Below are 14,994 nucleotides of genomic sequence, written 5' to 3'. Positions count from 1 at the left end.
CGTTAGTGAGTAACTGTGTGTACGATCACTAAAGTCACGGCTGTCGTCTACGAGCTGCAGGAATCTCTGCCGTCCTTTAATGATAGAAAAGTAACACAAGATCCAGCGTAACGCCGAGCTCCTCAGATCTAATACTGAAGTGACTCCGCTGATTACAACGTCATCTCGCCGGCGTGTGATTTACGTAGTCATGAATCAAGTAGGTAAAGTGCGCCCGCTGCATCCCCACGTGGAGGTTGAAGTGTGTTTACAGGACACGTCAAGTAGAGTTTGTTTGCTTTGCTTCTGTCTTCAGGACCTGGAGAGCCTCCAGATCCAGCTGGAGGACGTCCGCTTCTTTGACTTGTTTGGCTACAGTGAGGAAGAGGAAGGTTGGCTCTGCTTCATGTGTAACAATCCTGAGAAGGCCACAGGTACACACACACACACACACACACACACACACACACACACACTCCCTGGGCCCAAAGCAACACAGTTCTCACTTTCTTGCTGAAACTCACTTGAACTCTTTGTTACACTCAAATGTTGTGGGATGTTTGACCAACAAAACCAAAAACTGCAGTTAGAAACTTGACAGGACAGAAGAAAGATTTCAGCTTTCAGCTGAAATATTTGACAGAAACAAGAAACAAGTTTTCCCAACAGAAAACTCCTGCGCTTCCGTATCTTTTTTTTTTTTTTTAACCTGCCAGCCGGTTCACGCCGAGGCTTCACAGTGAAACCAGTTGAAACCTGCAACTGCAGCACGGTGAAACCTGCCGGTCTCACCGCTGCGGCCCGAGGAGCTGGCGTGTCGCTGCTGACTTGACGGGCTGACGTGCAGCTTGGGTTTGCAGGGCTGCAATGGTTTTGTCTCATCCTGCGTCTGAACCCCGTCCTGGACCGTGTGGTGTAGCACGTTTCAACAGCGCCGGTTCCTCTTTGCAGAGACCGTGGTGCCGCCATTGTCTCCTCTAAACACAGCAATGAATCAACCAAGTGTGATTTCTTGGGGTCAATCCTCCCATTTACAATCATCTCAGCGACTCATTACGGACACAAATGCGTCCCTCTGGTCAAACCCCCCAGGGGCCTGCGGGATACTTTTCACTCCACTTTCCTCGAAGGGAAGTAACCTTTTCCCAGAATATTGAAGGAAAACAGAGTGAACGCAGCAGCTCACGTCTAATAGCTGCCAGTCTGCTCGCAGTGTTGCTACGAAGGGTCTCTGTAATCAGTCAGTCAGGTCTGATTAGCCGAGTGTGGACTGGTGACCCCTTCAATGAGCACTTAGCCCCCCGATGAAGTCAGACTTGGCATAATGACCTGATCCTTAAATCATATTTAGATTAGTGTGTGTGTGCGTGTGTGTGTGTGTTCCCACAGAGCCCCTCTCCAGACCTTTCTAACTTTTTTTGAATGCGTGTGTGTATGTGTGTTTTCAGCCTGTCATCAATTTACTCTGTTGGAACTCAGGAGGCTGACAGCTGCGTGGTACATGTAGTAGCTCTTCTCTCGCGCTGCCCGGGTCGTCTCTCACGTGTCCGTCTGACCAGCTCAAGTGTTTGTGGTAAATGTGCGGAGGCCACGGATGTCAGAGTGACAGGCGAGGCTGGGGGGACGCACAGAGCTGCTATAAATCTGCATAAACCCCCCCATCAGTCTCACAGGGACACGGTTATTAGTTATATAAGAGGAGGCGGAGGAGGGCCGGCGTCCAGTCCTGCACGGTGAAGACGAGGGAGGTGGGACGAGCGAAGCGCTGCTCCAGCCCATCAGCAGGTATTTCTCCCAGTTGAAGCTGGAGGACAGGTAGTTCCCATTATAGAAGGTTCCTTTTTTTAATGTTTTAGAAAAAAAAACTTTTCATGTTTGAGTGTTTGTCAAATAACAAAAGAAACAAGCAGTAAAAGCAACAATAAAAGTATTTCAAAAAACCAGGATGTCAGGAAAAAGAAGGAAATGAAGGAATAAAAGATAAATGCGACAATTCCTCAGCAGGAAAGTTGCCAGTTTGTCAGACTCGCTGGAACCAGCACCTACGCAGAAATACGCCGAGGGAGGGAGATGGAACTCTGGTTATGTTCAGGTTGATGCGGTCTGGTGCTGGACTTGACGTGACGGTTGTTGTTTTTTTTACCACCACCGACTCACCGCAGGATTGGTATGGACATCATACATGTAACACACAAGTCAGGCGCCGCCCCGACCCGACTGACCTCGTCTGTTCATTCATGCAGTTTGAATCTTTTTCAGTCTCTGATGTTCTTCAGGTTCTGGACCGGTCGCATGATTGAAATGCAGCTGCGTATAATGAAGTAAAAAAAACAAAAACCCGTAACCACATTACCTCGCACATCAGGAGTAAATTCAGAAATTCTTGAACTCTAAAAAGTTGAGTTTCTCTGTGATTTGGACGCCGTTGTGCTCATGTGCTGGGACGCGACCCAGAGCTTGAACAAGGTAGCTGGCAGGTCAGCTTCATGTCCGACTTAACCGATGCAGATGTTTGCAGCTCCCCTGGGTGACGTCAGGAGGAGTTCAGGTTCTGCAGTGAATGTGTGAAACCCCGCAGACACGGCCGAGTGTGACTGGATGTGGGATTAAGGAATTACCGAGAGCCTCCCAGCAGAGACGCTAGCAGTAGTCCAAGTGTGAGCGTGTGTTTTCACACACCAAAGCTGGAACTCTCTGAATCAGCCCGGTCTCCCGGCGCAGCCGCAGGTTGGTCCCCGAGCTGAATTCAAACAGGCCGCTGTGTTAAAGACGTGACCCCTCCGCGACCTTTAGCCCCTCAGGCCTGACATTTTCCCGTCAGTCACAGCTCAGACTGATGACACGAACTCAGTGGCCCGAAAACACGTCTGCTCATTAGTCAGCCGCAGGCTCACTTGAAACTCAGTCGAACATCACGTCTTTAGGATGTGATTCAACACCTGAAACGACACTAAGAAGTGTCCTGGCGCCTTCAGGGTTAAGACTCCAACGATCCACCTCCAGATCTCTGATACCAATCAGTCGGGGAGCTGTTCAGTATCTCATGCACGTCCTGTCATCGTCTAATAAAGGAACAGCATTTACCAAATGTTGAGGCGCGTTAGTATGAAAAAGCCCAAACCCTCCCAGCTGACACATTCATTCTGAATCTATCAGTTCTCTGGCAGCACATTCAAGCTCCAGCCCTGGCTTTTATTTTAGAAGCTGTCCACTGCGGTTTTTTACAATTTTACTAAATTGTTTAAAAGTGAATGTTAGGAAACAGCTCTTCTTTTGCAACTTACAGATGGCTGAAGTACTACCCATGGTACTGCTAAACACTGTAATACTTAAGGTTGATAATCTTCTCTCTGTGTCAGGAGGTGTTGTGGAAAAAAGTCCCGTGTTTCCACAAACTTTAGGGGCTCCTGAAGTTGTGAAACACAAACGTGTCTTTCATCGGAAGGAAAACGTCCGTAAAACGAAGCCGTGATGCACTTTGTAACTCTGGAAACTGTAAACATGGAAACTGTCTCTCTGGTCCAAGTGGAAGTTGTCCAGCTTTGTAGTGAATCGGGTCAGTAAGTGGCGGGACTCGGTGACATCACCTCGCTGAGACAAACGTGTCAACCTGACGTCAGAAGGACAATCTGCAGTTGGAGGGTTTCATTTCTAGGTGACCCAGTTCACATATTCACCGCAGGCCTGCTCTTGATTAGTGCTCGCTGCTGCTTCCTGCAGGAATAAAGACTCGGCCTGACGGAGGCGCGCGCACATGTGGCGAGCACAGTTTTAGAGGTAGAGGTGGGGGTGAGCGTGGAGCCGGCGGTTACTGCGACTCCATGATGCTTTATGATATACTGTGGAGTTTAACTACTGGAATGTCTTTGAAGTGAGCAGTAATGAGCTGAGGTGTGTGTGTGTGTGTTTGTGCATGTACGGTACACAAGTTCAGCGTGCGCACGTCTGATTCCCTTCCTGTGTTCCTGCCATTCTTTCACTTTCAAGGAGCTGCCGTGGTTTCGCCGCTCAGGTCACCGGAGCGCCGCTTTTCCCAAAAACAAAAGGAAATACGATGAATTTTGGACTTGAGTGGACTGTTGGCACCCACACGCACATAAACGCTCCCTCGTGTCTCAACATGAGTAGTGACACACACACACACACACACACACAAAATAACAACCCATACCTGAGACAGATCCTCAGTCTGGAGACATGGAAAAGCCCAATCGGGATTCTCCGTTATTCCATCATTAATGAGTGAAGACACACTCGGGAGATTCCCCGACCAGAGGTCCATCACGTCGCGCCGGAGTCCCAGCTGGGCTCATTAGTGGACGTTGTCACCTCTGGTAGGTTCCGGTCCCGCCGTCAGACCTGCGGACACACGGGAGCTCACGCCGGCGTAGACACGTCATAAACTGATGAGTCAAACTTTTGTGTCGAATCCGTCATGTGACCGTTGTTTCGTTTCACCTCTTGACAGCGTTTACAGCTCCCGGTGGCTTCCATGACCTCTGAGTTGATTTAATCCTTAATCCCGTCATTTGATGTACAAACTGACCGTCACATGAGCCACATTCCACCTGCAGACACCTAACACAAGCAATGTGGAATATAAGTGAAGATGAATGAACATGAATCTGAATTAAATCAGAGTTTTTTAATCTCCAGTGTTAAATTTTCATCTGTTGGGGATCTGATTTGGTTCTAATCCTCAGATTACAACCCGGAGAGGTGCGTCCGCCGCTCTGAAAAACTTCCAGATCAAAACTTGGCTCTGATTTAGGACGAATCTCCTTTTTTTTTTTTTTTATCCAGCCACAAACATCGTTTATGACGCTTTATTTTTTAAATTCCAAAATACTTCTTTATTCTTTTTGTCAAATTCCCCAAAAAGCCACGTTTCCTTGCTAATGACGCGGCTTCTGCAGTTATGAAATCCCGTCACTCAAAAAGAGAAACCTGACATTTCCCACGGGAGGGGCGAGCAACTTGTTTACAACCGCATTTTTTCAGGGACTCGTCAGTGAGTGATGGCGCTGTGATGTGCGGTTTAAACCCATAATTTGTTTCAGGATGCGTTTCCCTGCTCCGGCGGCACCTCCTCCCGTCAGAGCTACAATCAATACAAGCCCCAAAAGCCTACACGCGTGGGCTCGGACACGGCGAATGCAAACGGGTTGTTTCACATTCGGACCTGAGGGTTTGTTTGGGGAAATTACAGTTTCTGGTAATGGTTTGGGTTTCGACTCCTGTCAGTGATGAAATCCCGTCACTCTCACGAAGCTGCACATGCGGCTCAGGCATCAGTCAGTTTTGTTGGACTCACTCACACACACAGATCCTGATCCTGAAGAAATACACACTCATGATTTGAATCAGCGACTGGGGATGTGTGTGTGTGTGTGTGTGTGTGTGAGTGTTTTGTGTTCATGTCTCATTGTTTGACGGCAGCGTGTCTCAGGAAAGAGGTGGTGAACTCCAGCTCGCCCCTGAGGCCTACAAGCCGTCACTTTCCAGGTGTCCACATCAAAGTGAGGAGGAGACGCCGCGATTTATGTGTCAGACGTGTTCGTCTCTGCGCTCAAGACAGCAAAATATCTGCGAGGTGACGCAGACCAGCCGGCACCCTGCGGTGCTGGTCTCTGTCTGGATGTTGTACCTAAATGTGCACGGCGGCGTCCTGGTGAATCATCAGGAAGACGCAGGCGTGTGGTACTCGCATCCGTTGGTCTTCAGTTTCTCTCTGGGGAAATCCTACAAACCGCGAGCTCGTTTGGTTTTATTTGCTCAACTTCTGTGGTATTGACCTCTGAGATTTCTGGCCTCCACAAAGTGTTCTGAATATCAATGCGATATTGTTTTGCAATACTGAAAAAGAAAAAATGGGAAAGATTTTTTTTATTTTAAATTAGAAGAAAACAAAATGTATTGTCTCTGTCCAGAAAGCAGGAATCGTAAGACACGAGAGGTGTATAGAGTGTACGTAGTTTCTATATATTCTATATTCTTGCTCCTTCATGCGTTACTTTTTCACTTGTTCTTGTTTTTCTTTCCCGCGCCTGCTGTACTGAGGGAATATTTCCCATCTTATCTGGTCTCTCCCTTTCTCTTACAGCAAACACATTTGGGCCTGATCTGAAAAACTGTTGGCACTCACAGCTTCATTTTGTTTTGTGGGCCAGATGTGTCCCTAATCTCTGGGTCAGGTATGGGGTTGGGTTCAACACCATCCCCTCAATCCCACATCTGGGTCCTAAGGCACCCACGTTTGGGCCAAAGCCTCGTCTCTGTCTGGGATGCCACCGAGTGATTTACATATTGCAAGAAGTCATACCTTGTATCAGTATCTATGCCGCCGTACCGTCTTAGACCATCATGCTTTGCAGCCTGTCAAATGTTAGCTGCTGGCTGATGATGCTAAGCTAATGCTCCACATATGTCTCACCACTCTTTCCTAGCAGAGCCACAATTACGTGCGATTTCCCCCAAACTTTCCTCTCAAGTACAGTACTCTTTATGTAGTGTAATCCCTGCTCCCACTACTGCAAACGCAGTACATTCTGTAGTTTTACTTCCTCAAGATGCACAGATGAACAAATCCGCACATTCACGAGACGAGACGTGGGATTTTTAATGGAGTGAACTCACAGGAACGAGGCCGTGCGTCAGCCGGATGTCTGAGATGTCTCCCACTGCGCCTGTGCAGGTGTAAACACAGAGAGAGCTTAACGCCTTGTCTCTGTGGCGCTCTAGTGGTGAACCAGGAAGGCCAGCCGCTAATGGAGGGCAAGCTGAAGGAGAAGCAAGTCCGCTGGAAGTTCATCAAGCGCTGGAAAACACGCTATTTCACCTTGGCGGGAAACCAGCTTCTCTTCCGAAGAGGAAAATCGGTAAGCAGACTCAGTTCCACGTCACACACTGGCAACACACTCTTTTACTGCGTCGCTGCGTTTGACTCATGATGAAATTATTTAAAAGAGTGGAAACCTCATCAGGTGAGTAAGTCCCCCGTCCCCCGGGAGCGCCAGGTGAATCCGACTGAAACAGACCTTGGCCTCGGCGCGGACTCTTGCGGGACCGTCAAGGCCCAAGCATGATCCCGCACCACCATGAGTCACTCTCACCCTCGCTAACTGAAAGCAGGTATCACGGGTCTCAAGTAGCAAACAGAGGAAGCGTCCACATGTAAAAAATCAAAAGCCTGAAAAGGTGGAGCTGTTTCCCCCCGGCCTGATGACATAATCCAAACATGAAGCGTGATCGATAACCTGCCGGGGTCTGCTGAGGAATGAGCTCCCGTCTTTTCTATGTTTTCACGTAGCTGTTGAAAGAAAAACAGCGGAGTCACGAGGACGCTGCTTTTCTTTCACATATCAAGACGTTCTGCACGTTCAAGCGATCGGGATCCGTGGAACAGTTAATTGTGAGAAGGGGAGGGGGAACCTCCTCTGTGTTGAAATCCTCCGCCACTGAGGAATATCTGGAAACAACCAGCAGTGGAGTTGAGACCTCTGTTCACTCCAAACAGTCGTCTCCGTTCTTCTGCAGCAGCCGCAAACTGGGAAGGTTCCTCCACTTTGTTCTCAGGGTTCCATTAATCTTTGTCAGTGTGTTCTGGAGGTGCTCGCTGTGTTGTGAAAGACCCGATCCCACAAGGGGAGTCGGATTAAGAGCCAGAAAATGTGATATTTCCTTGAAATCGAATGACGGGGGGTCGATGCAGCAAAGAGTCAGCCAGCCTGCAGAGAGCACGCACACGCACACGCACACGCACACAGGTACCGTCTGTTCATGTACGTCTGGAACCTGCAAGCGTTCGCTAGTCGAAGATGCTATTTGTTGCTACGCTGACGGGAAACAAAAGCTCAGGATTTAGATCGAAGACGCAGAAGTGTCTCCGACGCCGAGGCCTGAAATCCCGCACCAGGCAACAAACTGGCGATGGACCAGAACGAGTTTACGTGAAGACCAAGACGGGAAACCGCACTCTGACCTACGAGCAGGGGAGAGTAGAGTGGAGGTGAAGAAGAAATGTCACCGTGTCAAAGAAGGCAAACAAAACTCGCTTTTAACGAACGCTCCTTGGCGGTGAACTGCTTCGTCACGCGCCCCGTGTGCGTTCAGTCCCGCCGTTTTCCGCCAACTTCCCTCCTTTCTCTCCATCTTCCCACCGATGCTCGAGTTGAAGGAGAGCAGCTTCTCATTCTGCGCTCCTGCAGTGGCTAAAGTGCAGCCATATTTGTTCAGTTACTTTAAATGATGTTGTATTTTAGACGCGTATTGGGAAGAAACTACGCCTAAAACAGGCGCCGGCGTGTTGTTCATTGTGCTGGTTACTATGGAAACGTTGGGCCATCTATCATCGCGATCTCATAACGTTTTCTTTGAAAATGCTAAAAAAAAAAAAAAAAAAGTTCCTTCTGAATCAGGCGGAACTCACGTGATGCGCTTGGAAATCACGTGACAAAAGGATTTTTTTTTTTTTAGAAACTTCTCCCGTTGCCATGTTTGTTTGAGCCTAAATGGTCGCGTCATTTAACCGTGTAATAAAACATACAGACTTAAATCTCTTTGGGCTCCGTCCTTTGCCCTCACAGCAGGTGATGTGCAAGAAGAAATGAGAGAATTAAAAGCGTTTAAAAGGCAGTTTATCATCAGGATGGGTGGTTGAGACCAAAAGGTTCCGCACATTCGGCCAAATCAGTTAAAGATCCGCTGGAGTGAGTTCAGTCATGGCCGATGTAAACCTGCAGGGGTCCGACCCAGAGATACTGGAGCGGTGCTTTTACACGCACACCCTTGACATTATGTGTGTACGAGCTGGTCCAAGTCGAAACCCGACCCTAAAACGGAGCCTTGACCTCGGAGCAGCCCGACCGGCCCAAACTTCCTCACCATGTAGCAAGAACCAGAACACACACACCCTTGACAGGATGTCACCAGTTCTGGTTGTGTAGTTACCACCACGTCACTAACCAGGGGGTAGAAAGACATGTTTGTCCAACAATACACACACACACACACACACTCAAAGTGACATGTAGTTGGATCAAAGCTGGTGTGCGTCAAGGCCGAACGATTTAATTTCTTTACCCGGAAAAGCAGCCGAACATTCTGGCGTCTAGCTGTTGTGGTTTCTTCGTGGGGTGGAACATCCTGGAAGCATCAGTGTGACCCGCGAGACAGCGGGAGGCCGTTCCTGACGTTCTGGCAACAAGAATTCATGAATGGACAAAGAGTGTTTTTGTAGTCTTTGTGGACGTTTTACCATCTGATTCTGTTTCCTGCCTGCAGAAAGACGAGCTGGACGACATCCCCATCGAGCTGAGCAAAGTCCAAAGTGTCAAGGTGCGACCGGCCTCCGCCCGTCTGTCTCCAGCCGTTTTCACCCTGGTCGCCTCCTGACATCGTTCACAGACGCGTGCTCATGTCGTCTGATTGTCTCTCTGCGGGGTTTTAAAGCTCCTCAGCTGGTTTGAAGGATCTGAAGAATAAAGATCGCGTCACATCATCAGGACGCAACCAAAAACTTACATTCCAGCAGCGAATCAACGGCAGGGGTTCCCAAAGTGGGGTCCCGGGACCCCCCCCTGGGGTCTCTGAGGGTCTTGGGAGGGTCGTCAGTTAAATTTCACTTTTATTAACGCACCAGCAGCACTGACCCGACCCGCACATACACACCTGGATCCTTTGTTAATGTAGTTTTGATGTCAATGAGAAAAAAAAACTGTTTCTCGAATGTTCTTCTCGTTTTTTTAATGAAGTGAACGTCATAGGAGCGCCGCCGATCTTCCTCCGAGTGAAGTTACTCTTTTTTTCCATGCTCTGGAAAGAAGGTAACAGTGATTAGCGAACCAGCTAATTTACACTTGAAGAGTTAACGATGTAAGAATAATTCACCAAACAACCGCCATTTGCAAACGTAAACTTGCATCTAAACCGCAACAGCAAAACGAGCTTATTTACTGTTGTTTTTGCGCCTCTGTTGATCAAAATCATCTCAGGTGGGTTCTGACGATTGTTGAGGTTCAACTTGAGAGTCCAGAACATGAAAAAGTTCCAGAATCTCTGATTTAGAGGTGAGAGTTCATTTTGTTGTCCTCTTCTTCTCTTTCCTCCTTCTCTCCACCCGCAGGTTGTAGCTAAGAAGCGCCGGGATCGCGGCCTACCGCGAGCCTTCGAGATCTTCACCGACAGTAAAACGTACGTCCTGAAAGCTCAGGATGAGAAACACGCCGAGGAATGGCTGCAGTGCATCAACGTGGCCGTGGCCCAGGCCAGGGAGAGGGAGAACCGAGAGGCCACCACCTACCTGTGATGGTTTCAGCGGGATGTTCTCAGGCGCGCCTCCGGTTCTCCGCAGCAGCTGAGAAACATGAGATCGCACACTGCCAGTTACGGGCCGACAATGGGGCACGCTTCTTTTTTAAAGTATTTATACTTGTACCAGCAATAAACTGTGCATCCAAGACACTCAACTGTGATCTGAAGGAACGTTCCAGACGCTCGATGTTCCTCCTGACCTTCTCTGAGACTTTGTCAACCAAACAAAACCCGCGTCTGCAGAAGTTCTGGATCCATGCAGCAGGACCACATAAATCCAGATGAGTATTTGGCAATAAAGACGTGAACGAGGACGTGTAGCAGAGAAGTGCGGGGGGAGGACGAAGAACCTACTGGGCCGCTCAGTACCGGACTCCCCTGACAGAGATTGTGATGTAGTCTAACCAGAATAGTTTCGCTTTTTTGGTGAAAATACGATGAAGCAGTGGCAAAGATTTCGATGAGGAGTTTGACAGCAGATTGTGTTGCAGAATACTGCACAGACGCAGTTTTGTTTCCTCCTGACGGAGCCAGGCTGGCCGTTTCCCTCCATTTCCAGTATTTATGCTAAGCTAAGCTAACCAACTGCGGCCTTATCGTCATATTGAGTCTTCTCAGTTGATTCTTGGCAAGAAAGCACATTATTTTCATTTCTATAAACATTTAAATATTCACATGGTTGTACATAATCGAGTGCTATCCAATCAAATTCGTTGATTATTTGTGCCACGTATTTGTATTCAAAGTCAATACACAGCAGCAGCTCAAGTTGAAGTACTTTTACTTCTGTTGCAGCCAACACATAAGAGGCGACTGTTGGTCCTTCCTCAACTCTCCTGCTCCTGTTTCTGTTGGTTTGCGCCGTCTGTACAGATTTTTCCGGGTTTTCCCAGAGAGACTGGCTCTGCTCCCACGGGGCGGCGTCAGCAGATCCGCTACCTTCGGACCGCCGAGTCGTAAGAAAACACGGATGCTAATTGTTGTTGATCATGATTAGACGAGCCTGGAGGTGAGAAACTTCCTCCGAGGTTGAGGACCTGAGCTGAACGTTCGCCTCAGATGGCGCTGCCGCGTCCTCCCGCCAGGCAAATGCTCACGGTCGATTACCGATCAGTTACCGCGTGTTATGTCTCGGTGTGAGGGATCCCGCCCGTCCACGGGCCAACGCTTCGCTCTCCTCGAGGCTTTCATTTAAAACTCCAGTTTCAAAGGTGCTTTTAAAGGTGCGTCGAGCTGGTGAGCGTTGCTTTGTCCTGGAAAACTAAAACCCTGCTAGCAGCAGGCAGCCCTGCCTGGCCCGGCGGCTCAGGGAAGGCAGCTCTCCACACCCTCCGTCCTCTGGGCCTCCCACATCCCTGCTGTCCCGTTCAACATTTAACAGCAAAGTTTTCACTCTGACTCAGGCTGAAATAAATCAGCAACGTTGGCGAATAAAAAAAAACAAACGAGTAAGAACCCAACGCTACTGATGCATCGTAGCATCCTGACCAAAGGAGGAAGGCCAGGGTCCTCACAAGTGTATAAAATGACTAATATTTCAGGAGAATGTCTAAAGTTGTCAGTGAGATGTCAAACGTTTTCAACTGGACCAAAAAGTCAGTACTTTTTCTAAAACATCAGAAAGTTTAATCAACTAAAACTCGACTATGATGAGGACAGTTTTCATTCGCCAAACCTGAATACAGACGGCCCACAGAAACTACTAGAATTACTGTTTGCTTTGATGGCGATTGTCAGGAGGCTTGAAAAGTTAGATTCACACTTTTAGTGAATTAAAACCTTTAACAAGGTCTAAGGTCCTTTCACGTGTTTTTGATGTCCTTTTTAACACGTTTGCGATGTTCCCTCCTCCTTATTGTCGTCCTGTGAACGGTGCCGAGTTTATCACCATCGCTGAACTAACAAGGACGTGAGACACTCAGCTCCAGTACAGCTGCCAGGTTTAAGTCTCACACACACACACACACACACACACACACACAGTCAGCAATCGTTGAACACGCTGCCAATTGCAGAAAATCCCTTGCCATCTGCAGGGCAGTGAATGCACCATGAAGATGATTCAACCAACAGGTGGAGGTCGTCGTCCAGCAGCCAAACCCTGAGTTTAGTTTTCTATCCTGTCTATCCATCCGTCCATCTATCTATCATCCATCTATCCTTTCTTTCTATATATCATCCATCCTTCAATCTATCCATCCATCTCTTCTGATCATCTATCATCTATCCTTCTATCATCCGTCTCTCCCTATCATCTGTCTATCCCTCTATCTATCATCCGTCTCTCCTTATCTATCTATCTATCCTTCTATTCATCTATCATCCGTCTCTACCTATCTATCATCTATCTATCTATCCATCTATCCATCTATCTATCTATCCATCTATCCATCTATCTATCTATATCTATTCATCTATCATCCGTCTCTACCTATCTATCATCTATCTATCTATCTATCTATTCATCTTTCGATCTATCTATCTATCCTTCTATTCATCTATCATCCGTCTCTACCTATCTATCATCTATCTATCTATCCATCTATCTATCTATCTATCTATCTATCTATCTATATCTATTCATCTATCATCCGTCTCTACCTATCTATCATCTATCTATCTATCTATCTATCTATCTATCTATCTATCTATTCATCTATCTATCCTATCATCTATCTATCCATCTATCCTTCAATCATCTGTCTATCCATCTATCCTATCTATTCATCTTTCGATCTATCTATCCTGTGTATCATCCATCTTTCTATCGCTCTGTTAATTAAAAGCTGGCTGCGTCTCCTCCTCCCGCCGTCCTCACGTCACCACACGTGTCATCATCTCTGACCGCGTGCGGTCGGCCGTCTCAAGTCTTCATATTTTTGAATGTAAACCGTCGTGGTGTCTTGAAGCGTCGAGGTCACCGTTGTTAAACTCCGCGGGATTTTTTGATGGGTGAGTATTTATTTTCCAGCAGGCTGCTGATCACTGCTGATCACCCCGTGGCTCCTGAGGCGCATTGGCGGTGAAACTGCTGTTGTCGTGGTCGTTTCATGACCTACTGCATGTGGGTTTCTTCTCGATGGAATTGTTCAATAAATCTTTAACAGTGAACTCCTCCTTCCTGTCCAGTGTGTACATTCATGTTCACGAGTATTTTCTTGAAGTGCTGTTGTTTACATCCATTTTAAAGCTAAAGACGCTACTTTTGAGTAGTGACGAGTATTTCTGTCCCTAGAATTGATGGTTTGTGGTCTCCGCTTGGTCCGACTGAGACCTCCTCCTGAGGTCCAGCGCCGCCCCCCGGCGACTGTGACCTCCTCCTGAGGTCCAGCGCCGCCCCCCGGCGACTGTGACCTCCTCCTGAGGTCCAGCGCCGCCCCCCGGCGACTGTGACCTCCTCCTGAGGTCCAGCGCCGCCCCCCGGCGACTGTGACCTCCTCCTGAGGTCCAGCGCCGCCCCCCGGCGACTGTGACCTCCTCCTGAGGTCCAGCGCCGCCCCCCGGCGACTGTGACCTCCTCCTGAGGTCGTTCCACTGCATCACAGTGTCAGCTGAGACAAGATGCTATGCTTACACAAGATGCTATGCTAACACTGAGCATGGTAACACAATCAAGACAGCGGGTATTGAAACCTCAAACGCTTCCAAATCCAAAAGCTGCCTCGGCGCCCGCTGGTACTGTCTGCAGAGTCGCTTGTGACGCCATTATGGTTCTGATCCAGGAACCAGTTTCACACATCTACCCAAACGAGGCAGGTGGGCGCCATTAGCGCTGCCATCATGTTCTGGCAGTCAAAAGCCCTTCAAGAAAAGTACCTGGCGTCAGTGGAAACATTCCTGGGGATTAGATGACGCTGTGATAATCTGGCTAATCAGAGTCCCGCAGCCGCTGACTTGAAATAATCTGATTTTCTCATCAAACTTCATACTTGTTCACTAAAATGCAACTTTTCTTATATTCAGTGTCTGGACTCATTTCAGCTTAGCAGAAGTGCGAAACACAACCAGACCCCTGGAGCCGAAAGCCTGGACATTTTCAGCTGATATTCTCTGTACTAAAGACACAAATACTCAAATAAAAATACTGCAATCACACACGCCTTCAAAACAGCACCGACTCTTCTTCTTCATTAAAAACGACAGAATAGATGAATGGAGAGCAGCGACTGAACCGTGGACCCTGGGAGAACTTGTGATGTCACAAATCCTGCTGGTGGAACCGCCTCTTGAACTCACCATCACCGAGCGCAGACGAACGCTGGTCAGACCGTAAAAGAGTCTTCAAGCTGCTGCACGTTCTTCCTTCTACACAGAGAAGAAATTCATCTGTGAGAACAAACGGAGAACACGTTTTTTTGACTGGAGGGGAACCTGAGGGTTCTGCCGATGAAAAGTTCTCATTTTGCCGAACGGCCCAATCGTGCTGTTTGTCTGTTAGCAGGATTACGCGTGACACGACTGGGCCAAGGTGCACAGATCCTGGCAGAGAGGTGGAACGCAGGCCGGAGGAGAACCCGGTTCATGATAGAGCAGATCTGAAGGTGGACGACATCACACTCAAAGCGGAGAGAACCGTTTTTGTTTTTGAAGGGAGAACTGACGCAAAAAACAGGCCCACAGTTGGCGTCTCCTCCATTTTCTGGAGGGGACTTTAAAGCGGCCAATTCCCATTATGGCGTTCAGTGCTGCAGCCTGAGCCGTGCC

At 48.3% G+C, this 14,994-nt stretch overlaps 1 protein-coding gene across 2 annotated transcripts in view; it reads left to right on the top strand.

Annotated features, from left to right (window-relative positions):
• veph1 (ventricular zone expressed PH domain-containing 1) overlaps positions 1–13,611 on the top strand; it is a 69,809-nt gene extending 56,198 nt beyond the window's left edge. The window contains exons 12-15 of one of the 2 annotated variants that reach the window (XM_086215571.1): positions 296–413; positions 6,721–6,857; positions 9,262–9,315; positions 10,103–13,611. In XM_086215571.1, coding sequence (XP_086071697.1) covers positions 296–413; positions 6,721–6,857; positions 9,262–9,315; positions 10,103–10,285 — 492 coding nt within the window. In that variant the 3' untranslated portion in view covers positions 10,286–13,611. The other variant, XM_086215572.1, reaches the window with a different exon arrangement.
• The last annotated feature ends 1,383 nt before the right edge of the window (positions 13,612–14,994 follow it).

This window comes from Aulostomus chinensis, chromosome 10 (genome assembly GCF_037954235.1).
Source record: "Aulostomus chinensis isolate RoL2024-O1b breed Wild chromosome 10, RoL_Achi_v1.0, whole genome shotgun sequence".
Taxonomy (NCBI): domain Eukaryota; kingdom Metazoa; phylum Chordata; class Actinopteri; order Syngnathiformes; family Aulostomidae; genus Aulostomus; species Aulostomus chinensis.
The sequence above is the reverse complement of the archived record's forward strand: the minus strand, read 5'-3'. Positions and strand labels throughout refer to the sequence as shown.